We start from the raw sequence: 13,691 nt of genomic DNA on the forward strand, positions 1-13,691 counted from the left end.
CCTCTTCCTTTCAGGACATTTGCCTGGTGACTTTACAGCTCTTCCCACAGATCCCGTGGGATCTGCCTCCCACCCTTGTGTGCATTGGGACATGTGACTTGCTGTGCCCAACAGAATGAAGTATCCCAATGCAATAACAGTATGCGCATCCCGCCAGCCCTCGCGAGGTGGTGTGTCCCTACATGCTTTAGCGTACCTACATTGTCACCACCAGGACCTGTCCAGACGAGGGGAGGAAACCCACGCAGCCAGCCACTTCCAGCTGAGCCACTCTAGATGATCAGACCCCTGGACTCAAAACATAATGGTGGCTAAGTCACTTAAGTTTGGAAGTCATTTGTTACACAGCAATAGCTAACTGATACAGCTGAGCATATTTTGGAGTGACTAAGAACTTTAAAAAGTACTCATTTGGATGGAAAACAGACAATTCACAGAGGGAAATCCAAATGACCAATAAACAAACCCAAAGCTTATTTTCTCTAGCAATAAAGGAACTTGGATCAGTCATAAAATACTGTTTTCCACCTACCAAGCCAGCAAAAATAAATACACACATATGGCAATATTGTGTGTTGGCATGGACGAGGGAAACAGAACTCGTATCCAGCTGGTGGGTGTGTAAATGGCTACGAGTCTTCCCAAACTCGTTTAATGGCAAGCAACAGAACTGCCCAGGGGTACCGTCATGGGGACTGAGCGACCCCACTCCTTGATATTCACCCCAGAGGGACTCTGGTCTTGGTGTCTGTACCAGTCAGCTTTGCCTTACTGTAACAAAGCACCTGAGATGACTAGCTTACACAGAGAAAAGGGTAATTTTGGCTCCCAGTTCCAAGATCTGGTCACCCAGCACTGGGGGACTCTGGGGGGAGGAGAGCATGGGGAGTGTTCTGAGCTTGCCTCGGGAGCACAAAGCAGAGACAGGGCCTCAAGGCCTCTCAGAGGACTCACTTCCTGTGGCTTAAGGCCGCCCTTTCCAAATTCCACTACCTCCCAACAGCACCACCCCGGGGAGCGATCTTCCACACCCAAGCTGTTGCAGCGCTGACTCTAAGCATGGAGACGGTAACCGCCCATCTGGTCAACCAGAGGCATGCTCTGTGATGGAACAGTGCACACAGAACTTAAGAAGAAAAAAACCCACCATGGTTCTGATGCTATACAGCACGGATGCAGGAGGAAGGTTACACATCAGAAGGCCAAGTCCCATCTCCTGAGGCCCAACTCTGGATCCACCCCCACATCCTCCAGGCAGATGATGGTGCCCTCAAAGCACCCTGTAGCCTGAAATCCTACTCTGGAGGCTGAGATCTGCAGATTGCAGTTTGAAGCTAGACCAAGCAAGAACGTCTGTGACTCTTATTTCCAAATAACTACTCCCTCAAAAAAAAAAAAAAAAAAGCCAGAGGCTGTGCTCAAGTGGCAGAGTGGTAACCTGAACAAAGAAGCAGAGCAGCTGCTGGCACCGGTGGCTCACGCCTGTCATCCTAGCTACTCAGGAGGCTGAGATCTAGGGATGTAGTTCAAAGCCAGCCCTGGGCAGGAAAATTTGTGAGACTTGTCTCCAATTAATCACAGAAAAAGCTGGAAGTGGTTCTGAAACCAGCCAAAAAGAACCCTGTAAGGGAGGCCTCCTTTTTTTTTTGTTGGTCGTGGGGCTTGAACTCTGGGCCTGGGCGCTGTCCCTCAGCTCAAGCCAAGTGCTCTACCACTTGAGCCATGGTGCTTATATGGTGCTGTAGAATCTAATCCAGGGCCTCATGCGTGCAAGGCGAGCGTTCTACCACTTGAGCTACAGTGCCACTTCCAGTTTTCTGGTGGTTTATTGGAGATAAGAGTCTCACAGACTTTCCTGCCTGGGCTGGCTTTGAACTGTGATCCTCAGATCTCAGCTTCCTGAGTAGCTGGGATGACAGGCGTGAGCCACAGGCGCCCGGCAGAGGCCTCCCTTTGAATGGCACATGTGCACTGCTGCACTGGAACCTTCCACGAGGCATGTCAGTAACATCATTATACCACAATGCATCGTGGGAATGGGCATGCGTCGTGAGAAACTGTTACCTAACTACAACCTGTCTACTACCAAGCACTACCCTACCCACACCAAGCACTACCCTACCCACAACCCCAACCAGCCTTCAAACGTGAGATGCCACCAGTCCCAGCCCCGCAGCTCCCTTGCTAAGTAAGACCCGCTCATATACTGTGGAGGGAGCGTGCTTTCACCCACACGCAGTAATAAATCCACCTGTGTGACAAGAAGACCTCGGGTTGCCCTGAGGTAACAGTATGGCCACGTTAGCAAACAGAAGAATCTGCAGGGCAACGCTGTATTTCCCGATGCTCTACGTGAGAAGTTACCCTTGTTTGACAGAGTGGAGATCTGGAGACCTCAAAAGCTTTGGGACCCTACCAATAAGAAACTGGGCACCGTGGTACATGCCTGTCATCCCAGCTAAGGCAGGGAATGTAAATAAGGGGATCACGGTCCTATCTCAAAAACAATCAGAGCAAAACGGGCTGGGAGTATGGCTTGATTGGCAGAAGCCTGCTTAGCAAGCGCAAGGGTCTGAATTCAAACTCTGGTACTACTGAAATCACACACACACACACACACACACACACACACACACACACACACACACAGCTCCTAAGCTTGTGAGGGACTCCTTGGCCTCAAACTGCTGCAGTAATGCTAGCAAACAGACCCAAATCAGCGGCTTTCAAAAGCCACACTGCATTCCCCTGGTCATGTTCTGCGGCCCAGGGGAAGGCAGGCTCAGGTTGAGGAGGACCTGAGACCATCTCCCTGTCCCAGGATCCCAGGGCTTCCTGAGGTGCACAGGGGAGGGGAAGGCACCTTCCGCAGGCAGAGGCTCCAGGCCCGGAACAGACAAGTCCTGTGAGGAGCACCCGCCTCCCGAGGGCAGGGGCCAGGCTGAGGGCTGGGAAGGCAGGGAGCACGGCGGAGGCGGGGCAGGGAGGGCAGGTGCAGAGCCAGGCGAGCCTCCTCCTGCCTGTGGATCCACCCTACTGGCCCTGGGCTTTGCTGCCCAGGGGGCACAGGCCTGGACAATCCTGGGGTGTGGCTGCAGACCGCACAGGAGCGCCCACACAGACACGGCTCCTTCCTGGCCACACAAGGGAATTCCAGAGAAAAACAACCTATGTGCAGCATTGTATTTTTAGCATTAACTGGTGCTAAAAGCCTTTTCTGGCCCCTCAGGGAGAGCTGCCTGGCTGGTCTGCAAACAGCTAAGCTGGGCTGGTCACCTGTGTGCTCAGTGTGCCTCGTGCCTGCGGGGGGCAGCAGAGCAGGACGGCAGAGGGAAGGAGCCTCCAGGGCTTGGGACGGACCGACGGCCCCAGCCGCAGGACGGCACAGCTGCCGGCTGCCGGGAAAAATATTTTCAGGCCTTAGGAAGCAGGACTTGCCTCTACTCCTCTTCTGGACACTGACATGTCTGGATATGATGTGATGCCTGCCACCTGGCAGCCATCCTGTATTTCTGAGGTGGCCTGCTTGACAGCCATGTCCAGGTGGGGTCTGGCCCTGTCTTGTGTACAGACTTCTGCGGGGCTTGTAGACTCAGCCTGTTCCCCGAGTCACGGGACACCATGGTGGACAGTGCAGGGGTGATGATGGCCCTGCCACTCGTGGGAGAGGCCACATGCCACGCCCCACCCACTTTTGCAAGGACAGCAGGCTGTGCAGCGCCCACACCCAGAGAAAACTGCAGCCCACACGGAAGAGCCGGAGCAGAAGCACGCAGCCAACCCGCGGGTCCTGGATGTCTGATGAGGGCCTGGGTGGAGGGGCAGGAGAAGGGGCCCAAGCGCTGGGAGGAGCGGGGTCTGCAGACCCGCTGGACACAGGCCCCGGGGCAGGGACAGCCGTCAGGAGCCGCCTGCCAGCTCTGCACACCTGTGCCTGTCTGCAGCTACACCCCAGGAACCGTGTGCGGGATCCATCCATGCCTGAACCCTGGGGTGGCAGCAGAGTCACAGCTGCCATGGGGTGCCCAGCCGAGGCCGGGAAGCCGGGCCGAGGAGGCGGAGCTCCTGCAGGAGCTGGTCTCCCCAGGCCACGGCAGGCAGCTTCATGGATGAGAGGGAGGGGACGGCAGCCAGTGGAGAGCCAACCGGAGGGCTGCAGAAGCGGGAGGAGCCGGGACAGAGCCGAGGGGGCCTGGGTGGAGGGGAGAGCATGGGCAAAGGGGGGCTCGAGGGCAGTCAGGCATGGGGATAACAACCACCACAGCCCTCTAGGAAACCACACACACCTTTAGTAATAAAGCAAGGACAAGGGCCCCGACCACCCAGGCCTCCGCCCAAGTCCAGGGGGCAGGCGAGGCGCAGCTCCTCCATCCAGCTTCGGCAAGCCCGCCGCGGCCAGCTGCCAGCTCCGAGGACTCAGGCCGACGGGCCCTGGACGCGCTGCGGTGGGGGTGGGCAGGCTCCCTCCTGTGGCCGTGGGAGCGGCTGGGAGCATGGCTCAGATCTGCTGAGGTACTGGAGAGCGCTGGGCGGGATGAGGGGACTTCTCAGTCTCTGCCGTCCGGGCCCGCCACACCGGAGAACGAGGGCTGAGGTCTCTCACAGCGGCCTGAGGCAGAGGAAGCTGGCCGGTGGGGCTGGCAGATTCCAGCATCTTCCTCGAGACAGGCCCTGCCGTCACGGGGCTGTGCCGAGGCGGCCAGGGAGGGCACGGCTCCCGCCTGCTTGCCCCCACAGCAAGGGCCGGGGCGGCCAGGGAGGCCCTGGGGACACGTCCACACAGCACTGCACACGCTGGGGACAGCGATTTTAGCCACACGGAGAAAATACAAACCCAGCGGCAGCGTCCAGACATCCCCAGTGCCGCGTACACAGTGGGCCCAGGAGCGCAGCTTTGCCCAATAAACCCGGAAGGAAACTAAGCCCAACTTAGAACTCTGCGAGGCGTTCCGGCTCTCGAATAAGCACCGCCCAGACTTGAGCTCTCCCACAGCGGGACAGTGGGAATGGCCGGGCCGGGCCGGGCCGGGGGTCGCACCCAATCTGGGTATAGCAGGGCCTCCGTGCCTGCGAGGCCGGCCGGCAGCGCCGTCTGTGGGCAGCGGGCGGCACACGGGCTAATGCGAGGCGTAGGCCGGGCTCCAGAGCCCCGAGGGAGGGCTGGCTTTGCGGCCAGGAGGCAGCGAGTTGAACGAGGTGGGCGATGACGATGAGGACGACAAGGACGACAACGGCGAGGAGGCTGTGAAGTCTGGGGAGGAGAGAGGAGGTGAGTGACAGGCCGCCCGCAGCACCCGCCACACTCCGGGCAGTGAGAACGCGCATTCCCCGCATGCGCGGGCCGCGGCCTCTCACCAAGCCGTGGAGCCGCGCCGGGAGCCCCACCTCATCCAGTCACTGCTCAGAAGACCAGCTGGGCCTCACAGAGCAGGGTGGTGGGAAACAGTGGATAGTGAAGGGGGTGGGCTTCTCCATCTGGGGCCCCCTTGTAGGGACCGTCCGGGATCTCCAGCTCCGAGTCAGTCCTTTGACCCCAGCCTGGTCTAGGACCAGCCAGGGTGTCCCCACCCCCAGATCTGCACTCTGGGTCAGACCCTAGCTTTTCTCCTAACCAGCGACAGGCCTCTGAGGGCTGGGCTCGGGAGCTCACGGCCCCCTGCCGGGCTGTGCCCAAGACGGAGGTACTCACAGTGGGGGCTATGCCGAGAGCCGGGTCGGGGAGCCAGGGCTGGGGATGCAGCAAGATCTCGGGGTGCGCAGACCGTGTGGTAGGCTGCAAGCACACAGGATGGGTGGTCAGAGGAGGGGTGCGGGCTGGGTGCCAACGCGGAGACGAGACACAGGCCTCACCTATGATGGTGACCGCTGTCCCAGCCAGCAGGGCAAAGAGCGTGAAGAACATGACTTGGTAGGAGTCCAGGGAGGGCAGGAAGAGGCCGGCGCCATCTGCGTCCATGCGAAGATGAGTCAGCACCACGCCAGGGCTGTGGCGCCCAGCCCCGCCACCCCACCCCACCCGGCAGCCACCCCGGCCTCAGACACCAGGACCGGGCTGGGGAAGGACCTGGGGTCCTGGCAGGGCCCTGGTGGGTCCTGTGCTGACATTCACAGGCTTCCTTCTCTCCTCCTCAGGCCATCTGAACCAGCCCTGTACCGCCCCGCCCCAGGTCCTCCCGGGAAATGCGCTTCCTGTGTGCTGGTTCTCGTGAGGCAGGTGCACTAGGCTGTCACACCTGCGCTGCGGGGAAGCACAGGCTGCCCCGGAGTGAGGACAGCTGTTGAGAATGCCCAGCAGGGCATGCGTACCATGGACTAAAGGGAGCGGCCAGCCAGGAGCCCACCGCAGACAGGGCGAGAAGGGATGGGATGGGGCGGGACAGGATAGGCAGACGGGGTTCTCTGACCCCTTGCAAGGCCAGCGGGCCCGGGGCCTCTGTTCAAAGCTGCTCAGCCTCTGGAGAGCCCCCATCTAGCCAGAGCACCAGGAATGCTGGCTCCCCACTTCTGACCGCTGCCGGGTGACTTTATGCTCTCCGCTGCTCCCAGGAGACAGGCAGCAGCTCAAGCCCTGCAGTCCCCTCCACGCCAACCTCCTGTGTCCCTTCCCTGTTCCACATCCCCAGGTCCTGACAATGAATGTGGGGCTCTCCCCTGGGCACCGGTCCCCGCCCGGGGCCACCCCCCACCTTGGGCTGTGTTCAGCCCTGTCCCTGGACCTGCTGCTCCCCCTGAGCAGGGCCCTGGCACCTGCCTGGCACAGTCACGGGCAGGGGCACATCAGGGACACAGAAGGCTCCCTTTACTTGGCAGTGGGCACTCACTGAGCGCCCATGTGTGTGGTGCGCCCCGCTCTCCCCGGGCTGGCATCTAACTCCTGAGCGCCTACTGTGTGTGTAGAGGGCCCCGCTCTCCCCGGGCTGGCATCTAACTCCTGAGCACCTACTGTGTGTGTGGCGGGCCCGACTCTCCCCAGGGATCTGTGTGCGTGGCTGACCCGGCATCTTAACTCTGGAGCACCTACTATGTGGCGGGCCCCGCTCTCTCCGGGCCCGGCATCTAACTCTGGAGCGCTTACTGTGTGTGTGGAGGGCCCTGCTCTCCCCGGGGCTGGTGTCTAACTCCTGAGTGCCTACTGTGTGTGTGGCAGGCCCCACTCTCCCTGGGGCTGGCGTGTAACTTCTGGCAGCTGGCCACAGTTTGGGGTAAGGTCTGATAAGTGGCATCTGCCAGCAGTCTGCAGGCAGCACAGTGAAGCTCGGGGCTCTGTGGGGAACGCCATCCCAGGCAGGGGACACTGGATGCCAAGGGCTTTGCACTGGGGCGCACGCGTTCCCGAGCAGGAAGGCCGCAGGGTGGGTGCAGCCGGGAGTGGGGGAGATGAGCCGTAGTGGAAGGCTGGTCTAGCCCGGGGTCACTGTGGGACAGGGCTTTACTCTCGGAGATGGGGAGCCATGGTGAAGGGCCCTGCTGACAGTGGACTTGGCCGCCGGAAGTGTGATGCTGCCAGGTCAGCCCGCTACCTCCAGGGAGCCCAGCCCCCTCATCTCCTGGCTGTGGGGCTGCTGTAGGGAAACCCAGGAACTTCCGGTCTGTCCCTCTCACCCACGTCTGTCCCCTTCAGCGTCCCTTCCTGTGACTCACAGGGACCAGGCCCACGACGGTCCATCACGAAGGCCACGGTGACAGGGATGGTGAGGGACTGGTGAGTGGCTGGGCTGGAGAAGGTCAGCGTGGTGGACAGAGGGCCCTGGCTGCCGGCCGTGGGGTCTGAGACGCTGACCGTGTACGTGACGAAGCTGGGCAGCCCCAGAGACTTCTCCTTCACGAAGGCCAGCACGGCGGGAGACCCGGATCGCACCTGGTAGGGGGATTTCATCCGGAGGCCGGGATGACTAGTGTGGGATTGAACACATCCCTCCCAGGGTCCAGGGTCTGGATGGGGACCTCTACTGGGTATTTCTCAGGATAGGGTACCAGGAAACACTGTCCGTGCTGAGGGTTGAAGCAAGGGTCAAAGCAGTGCCTTTAAATTCTAATCAAGAGCTGTTCTAAAGGATGTTTGCCCCACACAAAGTCCCGCATGTCTCCAGGAAGCAGTGTGGAACAGCAGGCCCCATTAAGCTGTCCCCTTCCCCCAACAACAGCGCAGTCTAACCCCAGCCCTCAGGAGGAGAGGAGCAAGGGGAAGAGCTACACCTCTCCCCGGAGGCTTCCGGACTCCAGAGCCTTAGAGATTATTCCCCTGCCACCCAGCCGGCGGTGGTGTGGTGTGCAGACGGGACTGAGAGCCCTTCCCGCGGCCCTGAACTAGTGTTTTCATAGGGGATTCATTGGTTGACGCTCAACCGCCATGGAGCGCATCCTGAGTGTCCCAATGCTGCTCCACATGCTAAACTAGCTGTGAAGACGGCAAACACTATGGAAATCGCACACACGAGTGGAGGACAGCAATGCAGGAGAAACGGGGACAAACGCCTTAACTTTGAAAATAAGGTTCCAATTTGAAAGGGAGGGCCTGGGCGCTATGCTCCCCACTTCCTGGCCCGCGCCCCAGCCCCGGCTCTCGCCTCGCCCGGTGCACACGGCTGCCACCCACCTCCAGGTTCTCCAGGATCTCCCCGGCACCGAAGATCTTCACCTCGGAGCTGGTGAAGTAGTTGCTCAAAATGATTTCCGCCTGGTTGGCATAGAGCCCCGGGCTGAAGGGCACCTCGGCCGCCACCCTCTCTGCGGAGTGGGGGCTGCCGGGGAGGGCAGCAGTGACCACCAGGGCTGTCTTCTTCATGCTCAAGTGCTTCAGCTGCTGGTCTGTCAGGCTGTGCATCGTCAGTGTGCAGAGGTACTGGCCTGTGGAGACACAGGGGTCCCCGTACACTGATGCCGTTCCCTTTCTCTGATTCTCTGAGAAACTCCTATACATCCTCCAGAACCCAGGTGAGTAGTCACCTCCTCCAGGAGTCCTCTTGAGAACGCCCTTTCAGAGCCCCTGGTCCAGGCTGGACACCCTATGGCCCAACAGTTCCTCACTGCTGAATTCTCTGCTCCCCAGTGCCCTGCTTACAGTGCTGTGGGGGGGAGGGGGGGGAGCCTGTCAGACCGACTCTACAGCTCAGGACCTGGCTCAGAATGAGGGAAACTTAGTAAACAGATTTTAGCCCAGCATTTGGCTGCAGGTCAAACTGGTGTGCTGATGCCCACGGCCCTAACACAGACACAGTCCTTTGCACCTGATGCTGAGCGGACACCACTCACCGAGAGCAGCATCGAAGCCTGGCTCCACGGTGAAAATGTCCCGTGTGGGGAAATCGAAGACATCTTGCTTGAACCGGAGCTGGCAGTTGATGAGGGTCTCTGGGTGCAGGGTTGTGATGACTTCCCTCTGGGCAGGGGAGCATTCTCCTAAAGGTGGGGAGTGGGTGAGAAGGTCGGAGGTCAGGCCCCAACGCTGCAAGGCACCACAGCTTTTTACAATTGTTGAGGATACATTTTCTAGAGGAGGGGCCACTGAATGCCCTTAACTCCAGACAACCCAGCGTGTCCTCTGGACCCGGGACCTGGACACAGGCTACCCCTTCCGTAGGACATCAGGAGGGCAGAGGCCCCCCACTACAACACAGTGTGCACTGGGGCCTTGGGGGGGGGTCCAGCCACCTGCACTGAGGCAGGAAGAGAGGCTACCATGACGACATAAGCCTGCCTCAATCATCACAAGAATAACGGTGGTATTTAATTCACCAGTTAAACTGTTTAAATAAAAAACCAGCCGGTACCAACTCATTTATTTCTGGAAGCTGCTGTCTGGGGCTGTCATGGGCAGGGGATGAGGTAGAATGCTCTATGCATGACTTAGGAGAGGTAATTATAAACATCAAATCCAGAAGACCCGTCTGCTAAGTCATTCGTTTCCAGCATTAATGGCAGAGATGGCGGCTGCTTTGCTCTGCTGCCCTACGGCTGCAATCACATTTCCCACTCAGAAGAGGCAATGTCTAGGAGTTGGGCTCTTTTATGAAGATGCCTTTCACGGCTCAGCTTGTGGAGGACTTGCATCTGTAAAACGCTGCAAGGAATGGAGCTGGGGCTCATGGCTCTCTGGAGTTGGGGGATAAATCTGAATGTGAAAAGCATGGGCTCAGGGTATGGCTCAGCGGTAGAGGGCCCTGGGTTCCAGCCCGAGCCACAAGGCCAAATCACAACAGCTCAGAGAAAGCCTCATCTGCAGATGCTACCTCCCCGCTCCCTGAACATGACAGGGCCCCCTGGGTACCAATCAGGTTAGAGCTTCTGTCTCCCACGGTGACCATCACCCTGGAGGCAGTGTCCTCCTGGAAGCTGCTCTGGGCAGGGTGGACGCGATGGGCCACAGTCCTCTGAGGCATGATGACCGCTATCTAGGGAGGGAGCAAGACAGCACCACTGAGACCAACTGTCTACTAGACTTTTCTCACCTCACTGCAGCTTTCCAGGGAACAAGGCTGGGGCTCAACGCCTCAGGGCCAGCCTGACCTGTGGCGGAGATTGGGGAGAGCCCGGACTGGTCAGACCTGGATGGAATAGCAGGCTACAACTCACTGAAGGGTCCAGACCAAGCCATGGACCGTGAGGACTTAAGTTCTTGCTGTGGTCTCCCCTCTACTTATGAAGCTGGCTGCCTACTCTTGTGGCAAAGAGAAGAGATACATTCTAAAGGCTCCAGAATCCGGTCTGCCCAGATGCCCATCTCCTGTTGGTTCCCTTGGCCTAGCTTGTAACCTGTCACATCCCAACCTCTGGGGGGGGGTGCCCTGTCCCTGAAGGGTCCTGCAAGCCCAGTGGTCCTTGCTGGCTTCAAGGCCACTCAAAGCTGACCACCTCTCTTGGAATAGCACCAGCACTTCCTGCTTCTAGCAAGTTCCAGCAGTGGGGGAGTGCCTGAGGGCAAAAATGGAGGCAGCTCTCCCCAAAGCTCTGAAGTCCTGGGGCCTGTGGAGGCAGAGCTGGGGGTGGGCTGCGGTCCCCTCTGGCCTCACCAGGGGCTGCTGCCGCCATGCACTGTCTCCGCCCAGCGCCACTGCCATCCCAAGGAGCCTACCACTTCCGGGCCCAGTACTGCCAGCACAGCCTGGCTTCTCCTGGCTGCCATGCATGGACTCTGACGTGAGCTTTGCTCTGCCTGCAGCTCCAACAGCTGCGGCTTTCCACAGAGCTTCTACGGCCAAGCTCATTCACCTGATTCACACGGCAGCCCACTTCATCTTCCACAGTATCACCCCATTCTGTAGGCCAGAAAGCTGAGGCAAACCGAGGTCAGAACACTTGCCAAGGCCACACTCTCTCTTGGTGGCTGATCTGGGATTGAACCCAGGTATCACGTTAAAATTTGAGGTGGGGCTAGGCGTCAGTGGCTCATGCCTATCATCCTAGCTACTCAGGAGGCTGAGATCTGAGGACTGCCATTCAAAGCCAGCCTAGGCAGAAAAAGCATGTGAGGCTCTTCAATTAATCACCACAAAAAGCTGGAAGTGGAATTGTGGTTCAAGTGGCAAAGTACTAGCCTTGAGCATAAAAGTTCAAGGACAAAAAAGAAAAAAACAAAAAAAGAGCTCAGGGACAGTGCCCAGTACTGGCATAAAAAATGGGCATGGCAGGATATGAATGTGGCTCAGTGCAGAGTGCTCGCCTAGCATGCACAAAGCTCTGGATTCCTCAGTCCCACATACACAGAAAAGGCCAGAAGTGGTGCTGCGGCTCAAGTGGTAGAGTGCTAGCCTTGAGCAAAAGAAGCTTAGGGACAGCACCCAGGCCCTGAGTTCAGGCCCAGGACTGGCAAAAAAGAAAAAAAGAATAGAGATGGTGTCACTATACCTGTCAAGGCCACACTCAGCCACATGTATTTGGTGGCCAAAATGCCTGGGTAATGAAGGCCCACTGGCCTGGAATCTAGGGCAGTTTGTAACCTGACCACAAAGCTCAAGCTGAGACCCTCACGCCCTATGTTCTAGCTCTCCCCCACCCAGGCTGAGCTCTTTAACTGGACACACTTTGGCATACTCTGCCCAACCTGTCCACACTCGGTGGGCTCTCCTGGAAAAGCAGAGCCTCACTAGCCAGAGTGCCTCTATCTGCGGCCAGCTTGCCCAACACGTGTACTTGCAGTACTAACTACGCAAACTATGAGGCTAAACTGCTGGGTTCTATATAGCACATGCTGGCTCTAAAACAGAGACACGTCTGAGACTTGGCCAGAATTGGCTCATTGATTCATTCCTGGCTGGAGACAAATATAAGGCAGAATGGTTCTGCTCAGCTCAAAAGTCTCAAAAGGTGGGGGCTGGGAAGGTGGCTCAGTGGTAGAGCGCTTGCCTTGCATGCATGAGGCCCTGGGTTCGATTCCTCAGCACCACATTGCGCAGAAAAACAAAAGCCGAAGTGGCGCAGTGGCTCAAGTGGTAGAGCGTTACCCTTGAGCTGAGGGACAGTGCCCAGGCCCAGAGTTCAGGCCCACGACTGGACCCTCCCCCCCCAAAAAAAAAAGTCTCAGAAGGTGACTTGCCGGGGAGGCTCAACGTTGGGGGTGATGCCCAGGGCAGCAGCTTCCTCAGCATCCCTTGCCGTGCTGCCCACATCCACGGGCCGCCCTGATCACCACACGGGGTGATGTGGGGAGGAGGAGGAGGTTAGGAAGCGCAGGGCGAGTGGTGGCTCAGAGCCGTGATGGCTCTGGCACGAGGCCCCCGTGGCCATGTGTGTATCCAAGAACACGAAATGATGAGGGACAGCAAGCCCTCTGCGCTGCCGGCTCCACATCCTCACATCCAAATCAAACCACGTCACATAAGGAAGATTTTGAGGAGAATACTATTGTACCTGTGTTGAACACGTATCGTTTTCTTCTTACTCTATCAGCAGTTCATTTAGCATTTGCCTTGTATCAGGTATGTAAGCAATTCTGAGGTGATTTCAAGTACGTAGAAGAGGCACGTAGGTGCAAGTGGTCTAAGGGGCCTGAGAACCTGCATAGTTTGGCCCCTGAGCCAGTCCTTGAGGATGAGGTTCTTGGGCTGCCCCATGGCGGCTTCCACCACTCTGGGGGTCAGCCACACCCTGCAGACCACTCCGCCATGCACGTCTCTGGCCCCTCTTCAGTCCTACCTCCTTGTAGGTCCTCAGGTGTCCAGCAACCTCATAGTAAACTGTCACAGACCCCACGTCCCGGGCCACAGCCACGCCTGTTTTGGGGTCAATGTGGAGGATGTTGTTGGCCGAGGAGCTCCAGGTCCCTGAGACACCTGGAGAAGAAGCTGGACGTCACCCATTTCCAGTGAAGGCCCAGCTTAGAGGGCGAGCGTGTTATCCTCCACGCTGGCTCCCACTGCCCCAGGGGCGTGCTCCCTGGCCCTGGCCTCAAGGTCTGAGCTCTCCCCTGCAGCTGCTATCAGAGCTGTGGCTCAAATCCCTGCTTGGCATCTCCCATCCTCCTCCCCCAGCCTCCACCCCTGCCGTGGGCCAGCGAGGTGCTGCCCCACCAGTCCCCGCCCGTTGCCCTCCCGAATCTTGGCTCTTGCCCACCCAGCCTGCACTCACTGCCAATTGCTGTCAACAACCAGAAAGCAGATGTCAGGCTCAGTGCCAGCAGCACTTCTGATTTGAACGCCAATCACACTACACGGTAAATGTAATAACCTCACTCAAGTTGTGGCAGATTATTTTTC

At 58.4% G+C, this 13,691-nt stretch overlaps 1 protein-coding gene across 1 annotated transcript in view; it reads right to left on the minus strand.

Annotated features, from left to right (window-relative positions):
- Positions 1–4,748: 4,748 nt before the first annotated feature.
- The window catches only part of Nup210 (nucleoporin 210kDa), a 90,421-nt gene continuing 81,478 nt past the window's right edge, over positions 4,749–13,691 (minus strand). The window contains exons 39-46 of the mRNA XM_013010323.1: positions 13,132–13,268; positions 10,268–10,391; positions 9,253–9,399; positions 8,597–8,847; positions 7,642–7,858; positions 5,851–5,946; positions 5,690–5,773; positions 4,749–5,251 (exon numbers count right to left, since the gene is read on the minus strand). Of these exons, the coding sequence (XP_012865777.1) occupies positions 5,118–5,251; positions 5,690–5,773; positions 5,851–5,946; positions 7,642–7,858; positions 8,597–8,847; positions 9,253–9,399; positions 10,268–10,391; positions 13,132–13,268 (1,190 nt within the window). The 3' untranslated portion in view covers positions 4,749–5,117. The remainder of the gene's footprint in view (positions 5,252–5,689; positions 5,774–5,850; positions 5,947–7,641; positions 7,859–8,596; positions 8,848–9,252; positions 9,400–10,267; positions 10,392–13,131; positions 13,269–13,691) is intronic.

This window comes from Dipodomys ordii, unplaced genomic scaffold, assembly GCF_000151885.1.
Source record: "Dipodomys ordii isolate 6190 unplaced genomic scaffold, Dord_2.0 Scaffold12, whole genome shotgun sequence".
Taxonomy (NCBI): domain Eukaryota; kingdom Metazoa; phylum Chordata; class Mammalia; order Rodentia; family Heteromyidae; genus Dipodomys; species Dipodomys ordii.